The 13,871-nt window shown below is 39.1% G+C and overlaps 1 protein-coding gene across 3 annotated transcripts in view; it reads right to left on the bottom strand.

Moving 5' to 3' along the window:
* Positions 1-13,871, bottom strand: part of exoc2 (exocyst complex component 2) — a 115,591-nt gene that overhangs the window by 30,994 nt on the left and 70,726 nt on the right. For all 3 annotated transcript variants that reach the window (XM_031903541.1, XM_031903543.1, XM_031903542.1), the window contains exons 15-18: positions 6,007-6,164; positions 5,709-5,830; positions 3,713-3,774; positions 531-611 (exon numbers count right to left, since the gene is read on the bottom strand). In XM_031903541.1, the coding sequence (XP_031759401.1) occupies positions 531-611; positions 3,713-3,774; positions 5,709-5,830; positions 6,007-6,164 (423 nt within the window). The remainder of the gene's footprint in view (positions 1-530; positions 612-3,712; positions 3,775-5,708; positions 5,831-6,006; positions 6,165-13,871) is intronic.

The following is a 13,871-nucleotide window of genomic DNA, read 5'->3' as shown; positions in this document are numbered from 1 at the left end:
GGGGTGAAGGTTACCAAATACACTATAACACTTCAATTTTTATTATACAGTACGTGTTCTTATTTATTGTTAGTTTAGAAAAAGTTGTTATACATTACACCAAAATTATTGGTAAAATTAAACACACACTTAGGAAAGCATCCTTACAGGAAAGTGTTTTAACAAACTTAAGGTGGCCATACAAGGTCGCCAAGCGAGCAGATCTTCTTCTCTCACCTACGGGTGGCCGATATCAGGCTAATTCGGTCACTTTACCCCAGGGCCAAACGATTTAATTAGAACGGCGGGTATAGGTGCTGGTCTGACGAAAAATCAAACCTGCCCAGTCGAGATCTGCCTGATTTCAGGCCAGATGCCAGTTGGGCAGGTTTATCGTTCGTGCCCATACACGGCCCGATAAGCTGACGAAATGGTCTAAGGGACCGATATCGGCACCTTTAAGAAATGAACTAAGAAATGCTTTGTGAATTAAAATTTTTGGTTTAACCACCTTCCACTATTTATTGATGACAAGAAAGAGCAATACTTACACTTGTTTCCCCTGGCTTACATTCTATGACTCCTTTCAGTGACTGCAGAGCTTGTATGATACACTGTTCAAACTGGGATGGCTAAAAGATAAAATATATTGAACTGTAAATCTAGGATGTTCATGGAATGTATGCATTATGAGGAAAACAGCAACATGATTTGAAACAGAGAATAGAAAACTAAAAGTTTCCAAAAAAAATTAGAACAAGACCGCTCTCCTGTTCTTTATGATTTTAGAATATATCACCCTTCATTACTGGCCAAGCAAAGCAAAATATGATGATCTGAATAAGTGGTACAGGTATGGGACCAGTTATCCAGAATGCTGGGGACCTGGGGCTTTCCGGTTAAGGGGTCTTTCCGTAATTCAGATCTCCTACCTTATGTCTATTAAAGAAATTATTTAAACATTAATTAAACCCAATAGGATTGTTTTGGCTCCAATAAGGATAAATTATAACTTAGTTGGGATCAAGTACAAGCTGCTGTTTTATTATAACAGAGAAAAATTTAACTATTTTTAAAAATGTGAATTATTTGATTAAAATGGAGTTTATGGGAGATGGCCTTTCCGTAATTCAGAATTTTTTGGATAATGGGTTTCCGTATAAAGGGTCTGATACCTGTATTCTGTAAAATGTAGCTTGTTCTAAATGTTTCCACTGCAAAATAAAGAATTCATTAAACACATATCAAATTTCAAACTGGGGAATCCTAAGGCTACTTACCAGACTGGGCTGTCTTCAGCCCTTTGGCGTGTATGTCACCACACTGTCAGGCACTGCATCAACCTGGGTGCAGACACACAAGCAGATTTTGATGCAAAAATGCATCACACATTTCTGCAGCAAAATCTGCTCCATGTGTCAGTGTGGAGACACACACGGGAGGAGGGGCTGTTTCTGCACCTGTGACTACTTTGACAACTTTTACAATTACTGCTCCTGTTTAAGACATCTGGCATCATATTGTAGCTTTTGGCATCCCTGCCCAGGACATAAGGTTTGTGCACAAAAAGCAATCTTTTTTTAAAGTTACCAAAAAAGCTACTTTCACAATTTGATCATTTTGCAGACACTTTTAGTCATTGCTACTCTTTTCCAGAAAGCTTTGGTGGTTTATCTGAATGTGGTTTTCATGCAATTTATTTGTATGACAAACACATAAAAGGGACAGCCTTTAGAAAAATCATTTAATAAGAGTAACAACTTTTAGTTGTCAACAGAAGCATTGCAAGATTGCCTGATAAGAACTAAACAAGACAAATATAGCAAGACATCCAGTAGTCAGACTGCCCCCTGAATGTAAGATTAGTAGCTGAACAGTGAAAGTGTTAATAGTTATCTTGCAAACTACATTTTTTTCTCCAGAAAGGAAGTGGTTAAATGCACTCAATTTGGAAGTCTTTGTTTTTAGTCACATCTACACATTTATTTCGCGCCAATCAAGAGTTCACACAGTTTCAGGTACAAAAATGGAATATGCATGGTGACATATTTTATCTTTAGTGTTTATGGAAAATGCATTGGCTTTCATAATATGGCACATAACATAAAAAATATTCTGTGTACTTAGCTTGGCTAGCATACTTTAGAATTAAAGGAAACAAAATCACCTGTTAGAAATAATATTATGTTATTTTCTTCAACCTGTTTTACCCATGCAAACCCTCTTGTCAACATGTCTGACATTTTTATGTGACTTTTGCCTCGCAAACAAGGCAAGTTTTAGTACTCTTATTTAAAAGATAAAGAAGTGCAGTAGCTAACGACTATTTAGAGACAGTGTTTAAACGGAGTTCTGTCTACTTGGGTTTAAGTAAAGCGTTATTAGAATAGCTACCCACCATTCATTTATGGTCTGCAGCAGACTTCATGTTTTAATAGTATAACTGCCTATCATGAAATTATGTGCGGCTGCAGTGTTCTATTCAGAACATTTATTTAGTAAGGGGAAAAATATATAATATAAAATTATAAAATCATTGAGTGAGTTAGTAAAAGTAAATGAACTATTATCTGCTGTTTTAGTCTCCTTACTATCTCTTGGCCTTCGGCTTTCCGCTCCCACATCTTTCCTTTTACTATTTGATTTCTACCCCCTTTCTTTTACACTTCCCATTCATCTCTCCAGTAGCTGGCCCCAAAAAAACATTAAAAGGTGGCCATACACAGGCCTCCGCAACGGACATCTGGCCTGAAATCGGCCAGACCTTGATCGGACACGTTTCATTTTTCCATTGTATAGGGGGCTGCATCGGCTTGTTGATGCAGTCCCCAAACTGATGGCGCCTATGCCCACTGTTTTAATATGATTGTTTGGCCCTGGGGCCAAACGACCGAATTAGCCCGATATCGCCCACTCACAGGCAGGTATATTGGAAGAAGATCCACTCACTTGGCGACCTCGTCAAACAAGCGGATCTTACAGTGTATGGCCACCATAAGACATTTTGTAAAGATACAAAAAATGCCCGTCCCATTAAGCAAAACATGGATTATTTGTTCATATGTTGCAATATATTTAAACTGGCCAATTATGTTAAACTCATCCCTGGCCAGTCCTAAACTCACTTTCACAATCTGATAATGATTCAGATTAAAGTGTGTGTAGGATTAACCAGAGATGACTTTAAATATACTGCATCATATGAACAAACAATCCCTGTTTTGTTTAAAGCAGGCGATTTGGTAGCTTAAAGGAATACTGTAATGGAAAAACATTTTTTTTTTTTTAAAACGCATCAGTTAATAGAGCTTCTTCAGCAGAATCCTGCATTTTAAAATTTCACATGGGGCTAGCCATATTCTTCATTTCCCAAGGTGCTACAGCCATTATACGTGTGCTCTGATAAACTTCAGTCACACTTTACTGCCGAGCTGCAAGTTGGAGTGATATCACCCCCCTCCCCCCCCCAGCAGTCGATCAGCAGATCAATGGAAAGATAGCAAGATAGCAGCGCCCAGTAGATATCAGAATAGCACTCAATAGTAAGAGATCCAAGTCTGGCTTGGGACTCCTCCAGTTATACGAGAGTATAAGAAACAATAGGTTACCTGAAAGCAGTTCTAATGTGACAGCTTTTTGACCAACTTCTATTTATCAGAGAGGGAAGGCTCAGTATACTAAAATGGAGCGAGAATCCCTACTCATGTAAACCAATATTTCTACATTGACTTACCAAAGAAGTTAACCCTTCATTGTCAACAATCCAATCTTCTTTATCTGCTAACCGCTTTACTTCTGAAAAAACAATAAACAAGAAAGTAGTGTTAGCATGTTAACATCAATATTCATGTTTTAACATACATCAAAATACATCAGACCTTCTTTGTAGTAAAACACTATATTTGGTCAGACCCTCTCAGGGTCACAGACTTATAAAAGCATGAACCTAACAGACACATGCCAACCAATCATTTTTTGCTTCATTGTTCTACCTGCAGGTGGATGAAAAAAAGCTAATCGCTTATTAGTTGCTATGGGTTACTGCCCAGGTGCAAATTTACCCAGTGTTGATTGATGATCCCTCATATCTTTTAGTTCTAGGGGTAACCAAAACTAACAAAAACCCTCAAATTTCAGTTGTCTTACACCACTTTTCCTCTCCCCCAAAAGACCAATACTACAATCTCAGACATGCCAAACTAGCGGGAATCAATATGCCATTGACTAATCAACGGTTAATAGATATTATTAACAGGAATTTATTAATAGATACTATTATTAATAGATATTATAATCAATTCATTGAGCAAAATGATGAACCAGCATTTGCTTGGTTTTCTTGGCCAAAGGAAACGTACATATTTTGTATTTCATATATGGTGCATGACACCATCATTAAAAATTAATTTGCCCCACAAACATATGGAAATCAGATAATCACCCCACCAGATGGAAATGTTTGGGCAGTCCTGTGCTAGTTTAACTCATTTTATGCATGAGAATATATATATATATATATCTATAGACAAACACAAACATAGAATTTGAAAAAATACAACTAAATTATTCATTTTTGTAAAAAGCCTAATGGTACGCGGTCCTATATGCAGACCGTAATCAGGGGCATATGGGGCTAATTAACAAACACAGCCACACAGTCATCACTATAGCTCTGTTTGTTCATTTTCCCCTGATAAAAGTCTGTGTATAGGCACAATACATGACTAACCAAAACTAATATATTTAATTTGACATTTCCTTTATTTAATTTTTATTTCACAAGTATAGGATCTGTTATCCAGAATATTGGGGCCGGGGGTTCCCAGAATCAAGTCTACTACTAAAAAAATCATTCAAACATTAAATAAACCCAATGGGACATACGCCTATATGGATTCATCAAGTACAAGGTACTGTTATTATTTCAGAAAAAAAACAAAAAAAATGGAATTATTTATTATGAAAGTATTTACATGTAACATTATTATTATGAAATTATTAAAATGTAGATGGCTTTCCTGTTTATACAGAATTTTCTCAATAAAGAATTTCCAAATAAGGGATCCCAATCCTATACAACATAAAATATACCCTCTATTGTAAAATATAAGGATATTTGAAGTTGCCTTGGAGTTCCTTGACCTGTGTACAAGCATTCAGCCTTAAGCAATATAATGTGGGGCAGATTAATTATGCAACATAAAATACAGCGCCAAAATTACCACCATTGCCAGGCTTCGCTGCATAAAAACTGCATCAATTTTTCTTAGAGCAACTTTCGCCAAAACTTATTTAAACAAGATCTGAAGTGGTGTAAAATAACAGTGTCAAATCTGGCATTTGGACGGTGTAAAATAAATCACACTTTAATAAATGTGCTATTTATTTAACACAGCTTTTTACATAATTTTTCTGCAAATTTCGTTTTACATGGCAAAATAAATAGGCTCCTGCGAGTATGATAAAAGGAATAGAATTATAAAAATTTCCATTTGGCTTAACTGATCTATATCTGGTGAATAGGCGGACTCACTGGGTGTGTGGTAAAGGAGAGATCATACAAGTGCACAAGTCACTATAAATGGATTCTATTGGTCACTTTTCACTTATATCTATACAAAAACACATTTTGTATTAACTTACTACACTATATAGTTTTTATTCAATGTGCTCTTCCTTGTAGTTTTACTACCTTTGTATCAGAATTATAGAAAGATTTGCTTTCTCACCTTCAGTAGCATGCTGTAAGGTGACCATAACACAACGCACTCTCAAGTCGAGTATTAAATCTTGGATAGTTTGTAGCATATCATTTGGTATCTCAAGGGCAGTCAAAGACTCATGACTAAGCCTGTAAAAATATTCAGCATCATTAGTATAACATTTTGTTGTTACAGGTAAGGAAAGAAGCTTGATTTTTTTTGCAAGATACAAAGACATTATTGATTAAAGAAGTCAATTATGTTATAAATATATATTTTAATATATTCCCCCCAGTACCCCCATCTTAGTAATTTTTCTACTTACCGAACTGTTTGGACAACATGCATAAGCCAAGGTCCAAATAGCTCACTCTTCACTTCCCAGCCCCCAAAATGTTTTAGTTCCTCTTCTTCAAGGCTAAATGGGAGCAGAGCACCACGGATAAGCTTGACCAAAGTCTGCATTACATCTTGGATCATTTTCTGAAATACAAAATATACTCTGTAACATTTCAGTTTTACATATTTATTATAAAGAAAGCCATTAAGATGCATGTATGACCAAGAAAACAAGGTTTAAAACGACACACATGTTTCGGTCACGTTTTAGCCAGATAAAAAGGGGGTAGTATTAATGGTTTGTGTTTTATTTTGCACATTAAGTATTTTTTGCATACTAAAGGGCTCATTTACAAGTCCAGTGTGCACAGTGCAATTTTGGAAGCAAGCCGATATGGTTTTTACCCACAATGCAGACCACCCCATTTCTCCAGGGGAGTTGCACTTGGAGAAAGTCTGATACGCACCAAAACACATAAAAAATGTCTAATAATCTTTGATTTAGGGATGCTGTAATTTACAGTGCTATGCATCTAGTACACTGCATCTAATGTAGCCCTATGGTTCCCCAGCATCAATAGGTGCAACAGGCTGACAGGTCACTTTGGCATTTGGTACCAAAACTAGTGAATGCAAGGAGCAGCTTGGACTCTTACTTGCGGATTATAAATGAGCCCTTAAAAAAACATATACTTTCAGAATAAACATTAACCAACAGTAAGTTTAGATTATAATAAGTGCTCTAGTAAAGATTCTTACGAAACTTAACATTCACATTTCATTAAAGAACTCCCACTGACTTGTATAGAACCTCGCAAACTTTTAGATGGCACTTTTTACATTCAAATTTTTGGGTTTTTTGGACTTAATAAATACCAGACATTTGAGTTTTTGAACCATAACTGAAATTTAAGTTTTTTTAGCGCAAAAAAACTCGAACTGTGAAAAAAAAAAATCAAACTCGAACGTTGATAAATCTCCCCCTAAGTGTAACAGGAAGAAGCGTGGGCGTAAAAAACAGCTGTACCACTGGCTAATATAACTTAGCAGGTATGTATAAAATTGGTTTGTGTAAAAACAGAGTCCAGAGGGTGGAGTTTAGGGATTATCCAATGGCAGTTTTTAAATTTGGGATTATCCAATGGCACTTACTATTAGAAAAGTATATTTTTCAATGCTTTCTTTATATAAAACTGTGTTTTACATATGGACTGTTATGTGATTTATATAGAATTGTAAAGTTTATATGTAAAGGTTCCCTTTAAATTTGCTTCTCGGTCCTGTAGAATGTAGAGATAGAAATCTCTGAGTAATAAAAGATAATAAGCTATGCACTATGAAAACGTTTCCTCTTTATTTTGTGTATGATTTCAGAAATAATTAATGGGGGCAGCATCAATATATTAAGAGTGTGATTCGATAATTCTTTCTTTTAAAATAATTATACAGTGAGGAACAAAAGTATTTGAACACCCTGCGATTTTGCAAGTTCTTCCACTTCCAAATCATGGAGGGGTCTGAAATTTACAGCATTTACAAAAAAAATTCAGGAAATTACATTGTATGATTTTTAAAGAATGTATTTGTGTTGCACTGCTGCACATAAGTATTTGAACACCTGGCAATCAGCAAGAATTCTGGCTCTCAAAGACCTGTTACTCTGCCTTTAGGCTGATGCCACACGTGGCGTTTTTACGCTGCGTATTTTCTAATTCTCTCAGCGGCTGAAAAACGCCTGATATCATCATCCATAGAAATAACTTGAAAAGACTTGAAGCAAACCACACAATGCGGAAATACACTAGAAAACGCCTTAGCACGGATTTTTCAAGCGTTGGCTGAAATACGCCAATATTTGCAAAGCAAGCTATTCCTATGTATACACAAAGGCAGCTGCCAGACCTAGCTGAAATACACAGCGTTTTTTACTATTTTGCACTATTAGCACCATGGAAACGGGATTTGCTACGTCACCAGTACTAGGCTGAAAAACGCCATAGTCAGGGGCTGCGTGGCTTGTGCTGCGTTTTTAGGCTGAGAAAAAATGCAGCGTAAAAACGCCACGTGTGGCATCAGCCTTAAAAAGTCCACCTCTACTCCACTCATTAATCTAAATTAGTAGCACCTGTCTGAGCTCTTTAAAGACACCTGTCCACCCCACAGTCAGTCAGACTCCAACTACTACCATGGGCAAGACCAAAGCTGTCAAAAGACACCAGAGACAAAATTGTGGACCTCCACAAGGCTGGAAAGGGCTACGGGGCAATTGCCAAGCAGCTTGGTGAAAATAGATGAACTGTTGGAGCAATTGTTAGAAAATGGAAGAGGCTAAAGAAGACTGTCAGTCTCCTTAGGACTGGGGCTCCATGCAAGATCTCACCTTGTGAGGTATCACTGATGATAAGAAAGGTGAGGAATCAGCTCAGAACTACAAGGGAGGAGCTGCTCAATGACATGAAGAGAGCTGGGACCACAGTTTCAAAGGTCACTGTCGGTAGAACACTACGCCGTCATAGTTTCAAATGATGCATTGCACGACCAAAATAGAACTTCATGCCATGTTTGGAGGAAAAATAAGGATGAGTTGCATCCCAAGAACACCATCCCTACTGTGAAGGAAGGGGGTTAACATCATGCTTTGGTGGTGCTTTTCTGTGAAGGGGACAGGACGACTGCACTGTATTAAGGAGAGGATGAATGGGGCGATGTATTGTGAGATTTTGAGCAACAACCTCCTTCCCTCAGTCAGAGCATTGAAGATGGGTCGTGGCTGGGTCTTCCAACATGACAATGACCGGAAGCACACAGCCAGGATAACCAAGGAGTGGCTCCGTAAGAGGCATATCAAGGCACTGGAGTGGCCTAGCCAGTCTCCAGCCCTAAGTCCAATAGAAAATCTTTGGAGGGAGCTCTCTAACCGTTCCTTCTCTGTCGCTCTTACTAACAAATCCTCTACCCTGGTTCCGCTTAGTGTGGGGGTGCCTCAGGGCTCTGTGCTTGGTCCCCTGCTGTTCTCCCTGTACACTCTCTCTCTAGGAGACCTTATTTCTTCTTTTGGTCTTAAATACCACTTATATGCAGATGACATCCAGATATATTTAACCACCCCTTCACTAACCACTGATGTTCAAAACCCAGATTGGTAACTGCCTCCTGGCTATCTCCTCCTGGATGAACAGACGCCAGCTCAAACTTAACCTAGCTAAAACAGAGCTCATGGTCTTCCCGCCCAAACCTGGCCCTCCTCCTCCTTTCACCATTACTACTGATGGCATGACCATCAACCCTGTAAATTCTGCACGCTGCCTTGGGGTTATTTTGACCAGTCTCTCTCCTTCTCTAACCATATTAATAACACTGCCAAAACCTGCCGCTTTTTCCTCTGCAATATTGCCAAGATACGCCCCCTTCTTTCACAAGTAACAGCTAAAACACTAATCTATGCCCTTATCCTTTCCCGCTTAGATTACTGCAATCTCCTACTAACCGGCCTCCCAGACTCCCACCTCTCTCCCCTGCAATCAATCTTAAACTCTGCTGCCAGGATCCTCCTGCTCTCTCCTAAGAGGGATCCTGCTCAGCCTCAATTAAGCTCACTAGCATGGCTGCCTGTCAAGCAAAGGATAGCTTACAAAATCCTTCTGCTGACATTCAAAGCCCTTCACTCCTCTGCTCCTCACTACTTTTCTTCACTGGTCTCCCTACATGTTCCTGGTCGTCTCCTCCGCTCCTCTCAGAGCCTCCGTCTCTTTACACCATCCACACCCACTGCGCTCTCTCGTCTTAAACCTTTCTATCTCGCTGCTCCTTACCTCTGGAACTCTATCCCTGAATCCCTCCGTAGGGAACACTCACTAACTCTCTTTAAGAAAAAACTCAGCTGTTACCTTCTGGAGCACTAAGACATTATTTTGCCCAGTCCTGCGCTTAAGGGCAAATGCCCATACCTGATGCACTCTTACCTTCCAGTTTGTGCCTGTATGTTACCCAACCACTCAGATTGTAAGCTCTACGGGACAGGGACCTCCTTCCTACTGTGTCTCATACCACATGGCACTTATATATATACATATATGTATTTATTGTATTTATTTATTATATCGCTCATCCTCCCTGTGTGTAATTTTGTATTCTGTAAGACTGTACAGCGCTGCGTACCCTTGTGGCGCTTTATAAATAAAGTTATACATACATACATACAACTCCATGTTGCTCAGTGACAGCCCCGAAACCTGACAGATCTAGAGGAGGTCTGTGTGGAGGAGTGGGCCAAAATCCCTGTTGCAGTGTGTGCAAACCTGGTCAAGAACATAGCCCAAGGAGAAGGCATTTTATAAAATAATAATTACTATATTTGTATAGGTCCCAGGTAGTAAACTTTTGATATTGTCAAAATGTGACCAACACATTTAGCCCTTTGCCAACACACAGTGCATTACTGCTTGGCAAGCAAAGAATTCAAACTGCCAGCAATGGGGAATTTATATAGTGCATCTCTCTGATGGCATTAGTCACTGCTACAACACAATGTACTGCTGCCCAGCACTCTTGGTAATGGGGCTGTATGATCGATCCAGAAATCTACTATCCCAGGAGCACTTAAGAGCAAGAGCACTTAAAAAAAGTCTGCTGTTTGAACATTTCCTGTAGCCCCCACATTTCCTGCTGTAACAACTCTGATGGATGGATCCCTCCTGCCAGTAGCCCTGAACAACTTTTTTTAAATGTCGATTTGTGTGAAAATGTTGTTGTGCATGTTTTGGTCCATACTCCTGCAACTGATGTGTAACTAGAAAGGGAAGTTTGAGAACAAACTTCATGTTGGGTTGAAAAACGTAAAGTCACTGAATGAAATCTGATCTGTTGTTGGCTCTGCCCACTTTTTCTAACCTTGGACAAAAGTTACATAGTAAAAACCACTGTGCAAAGTTTGGGGACCCTGGTTTTAATAGTGTCTGAATGGCAGCAATTTAAATTTCCTCACTGAAAGTCAATGACATCTGATTGGCCCTTGGTGGCACTGCCCCCTTTTTCTAACCTTGGACCACAGTTATATAGTAAAAACCACTGTGCAAAGTTTGGGGACCCCCGGTTTTAATAGTGGTTGAATGGCAGCAATTTATATTTCCCCACTGCAAGGCAACGAGTGACTTCTGATTGGCGGTTGGTGGCTCCACCCCCATTTTCTAACCTGGAACTGCAGTTACCCAGTGACTAACTCTGCAAAGTTTAGGGATCCTAGGATTAATAGTTAAAGAACAGCAGCAGTTTAAAATTAAACCAATAAAAGTCAATAAAAAACCAATAAAAAAAACCAATAAAAGTCAATAGGTTTGTGATTGGTGGTTGGTGGGTGTGCCACCAGTCACCCAGTGAAAAACAGTGGGCACCCTGGCATAAATAGTGTGAGAATGACAGCATTTTAAGTTTAAACCAATAAAATTCAATGGATGAAATCTGATTGGTTGTTAGTGGCCCAACCCACTTTTCCTAACTTTGAATGGCAAATACCCAGTGACTAACTCTGGAAAGTTTAACAACCCTGGGATTAATACTTAAATAATGGCATTAGTTTAAATATTAACCAATGAAATTTAATGGGTGGAAAAGGATTGGCTGTTGGTGGCTCCGCCCACATTTTCTAACCCTGAATATGTGGTCAGCCAGTGACAGTCAGTGCAAAGTTTGGGAGCCCTGACATAAATAGCGTGAGAAAGGCAGCATTTTAAATTTAAACCAAACAAATTCAATAGGTGAAGTCTGATTGGCTGTTGGTGGCTTCACCCACTTTTTAAAACCTAAAAATGCAGTCCCCTGGTGTCAATACTGTGAGAATGGCAGCAGGTTGAATTTCACCATTCAAAATCAATAGTTCTGCTTTGTTCTATACATTGCTGGGGCGCTGCCATATGTCTAGGAGACTTTGCACCAAAGACAATTGCCTAAAGTGACTGCAGCTGTGAATTGGTCCCACCCACTTTTCTAAACTTGGAACATAGTAACCCAGTGACAAACTGTGCAGTTTGGGGACCCTGACATTAAACATGTGAGAATAGCAGCAATTAAAATTTCCCCACTGATAACCTTGAAAGAAATGCGATTTGCTTTTGTTGGCTCCGCCCACTTTTTCTAACCTTGAGTACTTAGTCAACCAGTGACTGACTGTGCAAAGTTTGGAAACCCTGGCATCAAACCAATAAAATTCATTTGGTGAAATCTGATTGGCTGTTGGTGGCTCCACCCACTTTTTTTAAAACCCAAAAATGCAGTCCCCAAGTAACCCTGGTGTTAATACTGTGAGAATGACAGCAGGCTGAATTTCCTCCATTGAACGTCAATAGGTAAAAAAAAAATCTGATTTGCTGTTGGTGGCTCCACCCATTTTCCTTAATCTAAACTGCAGTTACCTGGTGACTAGCTCTTTGGGGACCTTAGTATTAATATTTAAAGAATGGCAGCAATTTAAATTTAAACATATGAAGTCTACAGATGAAATCTGATTGGCTGTTGGTGGCTCCACCCACTTTTTCAATACTAAAACTGCAGTCCCCTAGTGACCAACTGTGAAAAGTTTGGGGACCCTGGTGTTAATACTGTGAGAATGGCAACAGGTTAAATTTCCCCCATTGAACGTCAATAGGTAAAATCTGATTGGCTGCTGGTGGCCCCACCCACTTTAAAAAAATTGAATACGTTTGAGGGAAGGAGTGAAAGGAAAATCAGGAAAACACTGGCTCATTAACTAAGCATCTTCTTATCAGAATTGTCAAACCAAAAGCACTTTCCCACCTCCAAGGCTTGTGTTGGACTGAGCCACCATTTTGTTCCTGAGGCAGGGTCTGTGGTTGGCCTGAGTTGCTTGGAGTCAACACTGTGTGTGTATTCGGCTGTAGTTTTGTATACCATAAAAGTCTTTAGCAAATACAAGGCCGTAAACTGGGCAATTTTGAATGTTAAAAATGCTGAACTTCTTTTCACAATTTTATTAAATTCATTAACTTTAGCAAAGCTTTGCAGTGTGACAACTTTGACATTTTACCCCTCAGAATACATGGTGTGTTTGCTCACTTCACTGTTGGGGGCTATTGCGACATACAAAACGCCAGGAGTGTGCTTTATTTCCATGAGCTGGAGTATACAATGCAGACATTAATTATCCGACAGCATCAGTAGTCCCTTTTTTGAGGACTTAAGGGATATTTAGGGGCACCAGCTGTATAGGAAGCATGATTAAGAATGTCAGACATCCTAAACAGTAATTAATCTCCGTATATTCACTATGAATTATACACAGTAGAACCATATAGCATCTGCTTATACTTAAGTATGGAACTATGGGGAAAATGAGCCAAATAAACATTCAGATGCTGATGCCTGAATGATGCAATTTGCCTGGCAGACCAATCCAAACCCCACAGGATTTTACTCCAGACTTCTGCCATATGTGCAGTATACAAGTTGTGACCTTTCCAGACTATACATCTTAGTGCTGTTTGTCAGTTGTCTGTCTTTACAGGCAGTGTGCTTGGGCCAAATAGCAATGGGCATTCAAAGTAAAATTCTTAATCCTTCCACTGCAAGTCACTTTTGGCAACAATTGATTTTAAACGACAGCCATCACCACCCCCCCCCTCCCAAATAAAACCCCCATAGGCTGAGACACAGCTGATACCATTGTGACTAATAGTTAGAGCCCACAGAGTCTGAGAACACACCAGGCTACACAGGACTGATAAATATAAATAAGTGCAATTTTCAGTGTATGCTCCTAACTTCAGATACCTCGTGTCCCAGGTCAAATAAAGTTGAATAAACTACTCCAAAGTGCCCTCTTCTGCTTTAGACTTAGCG

Source organism: Xenopus tropicalis, chromosome 6, assembly GCF_000004195.4.
Source record: "Xenopus tropicalis strain Nigerian chromosome 6, UCB_Xtro_10.0, whole genome shotgun sequence".
Classification (NCBI taxonomy): domain Eukaryota; kingdom Metazoa; phylum Chordata; class Amphibia; order Anura; family Pipidae; genus Xenopus; species Xenopus tropicalis.
The sequence above is the reverse complement of the archived record's forward strand: the minus strand, read 5'-3'. Positions and strand labels throughout refer to the sequence as shown.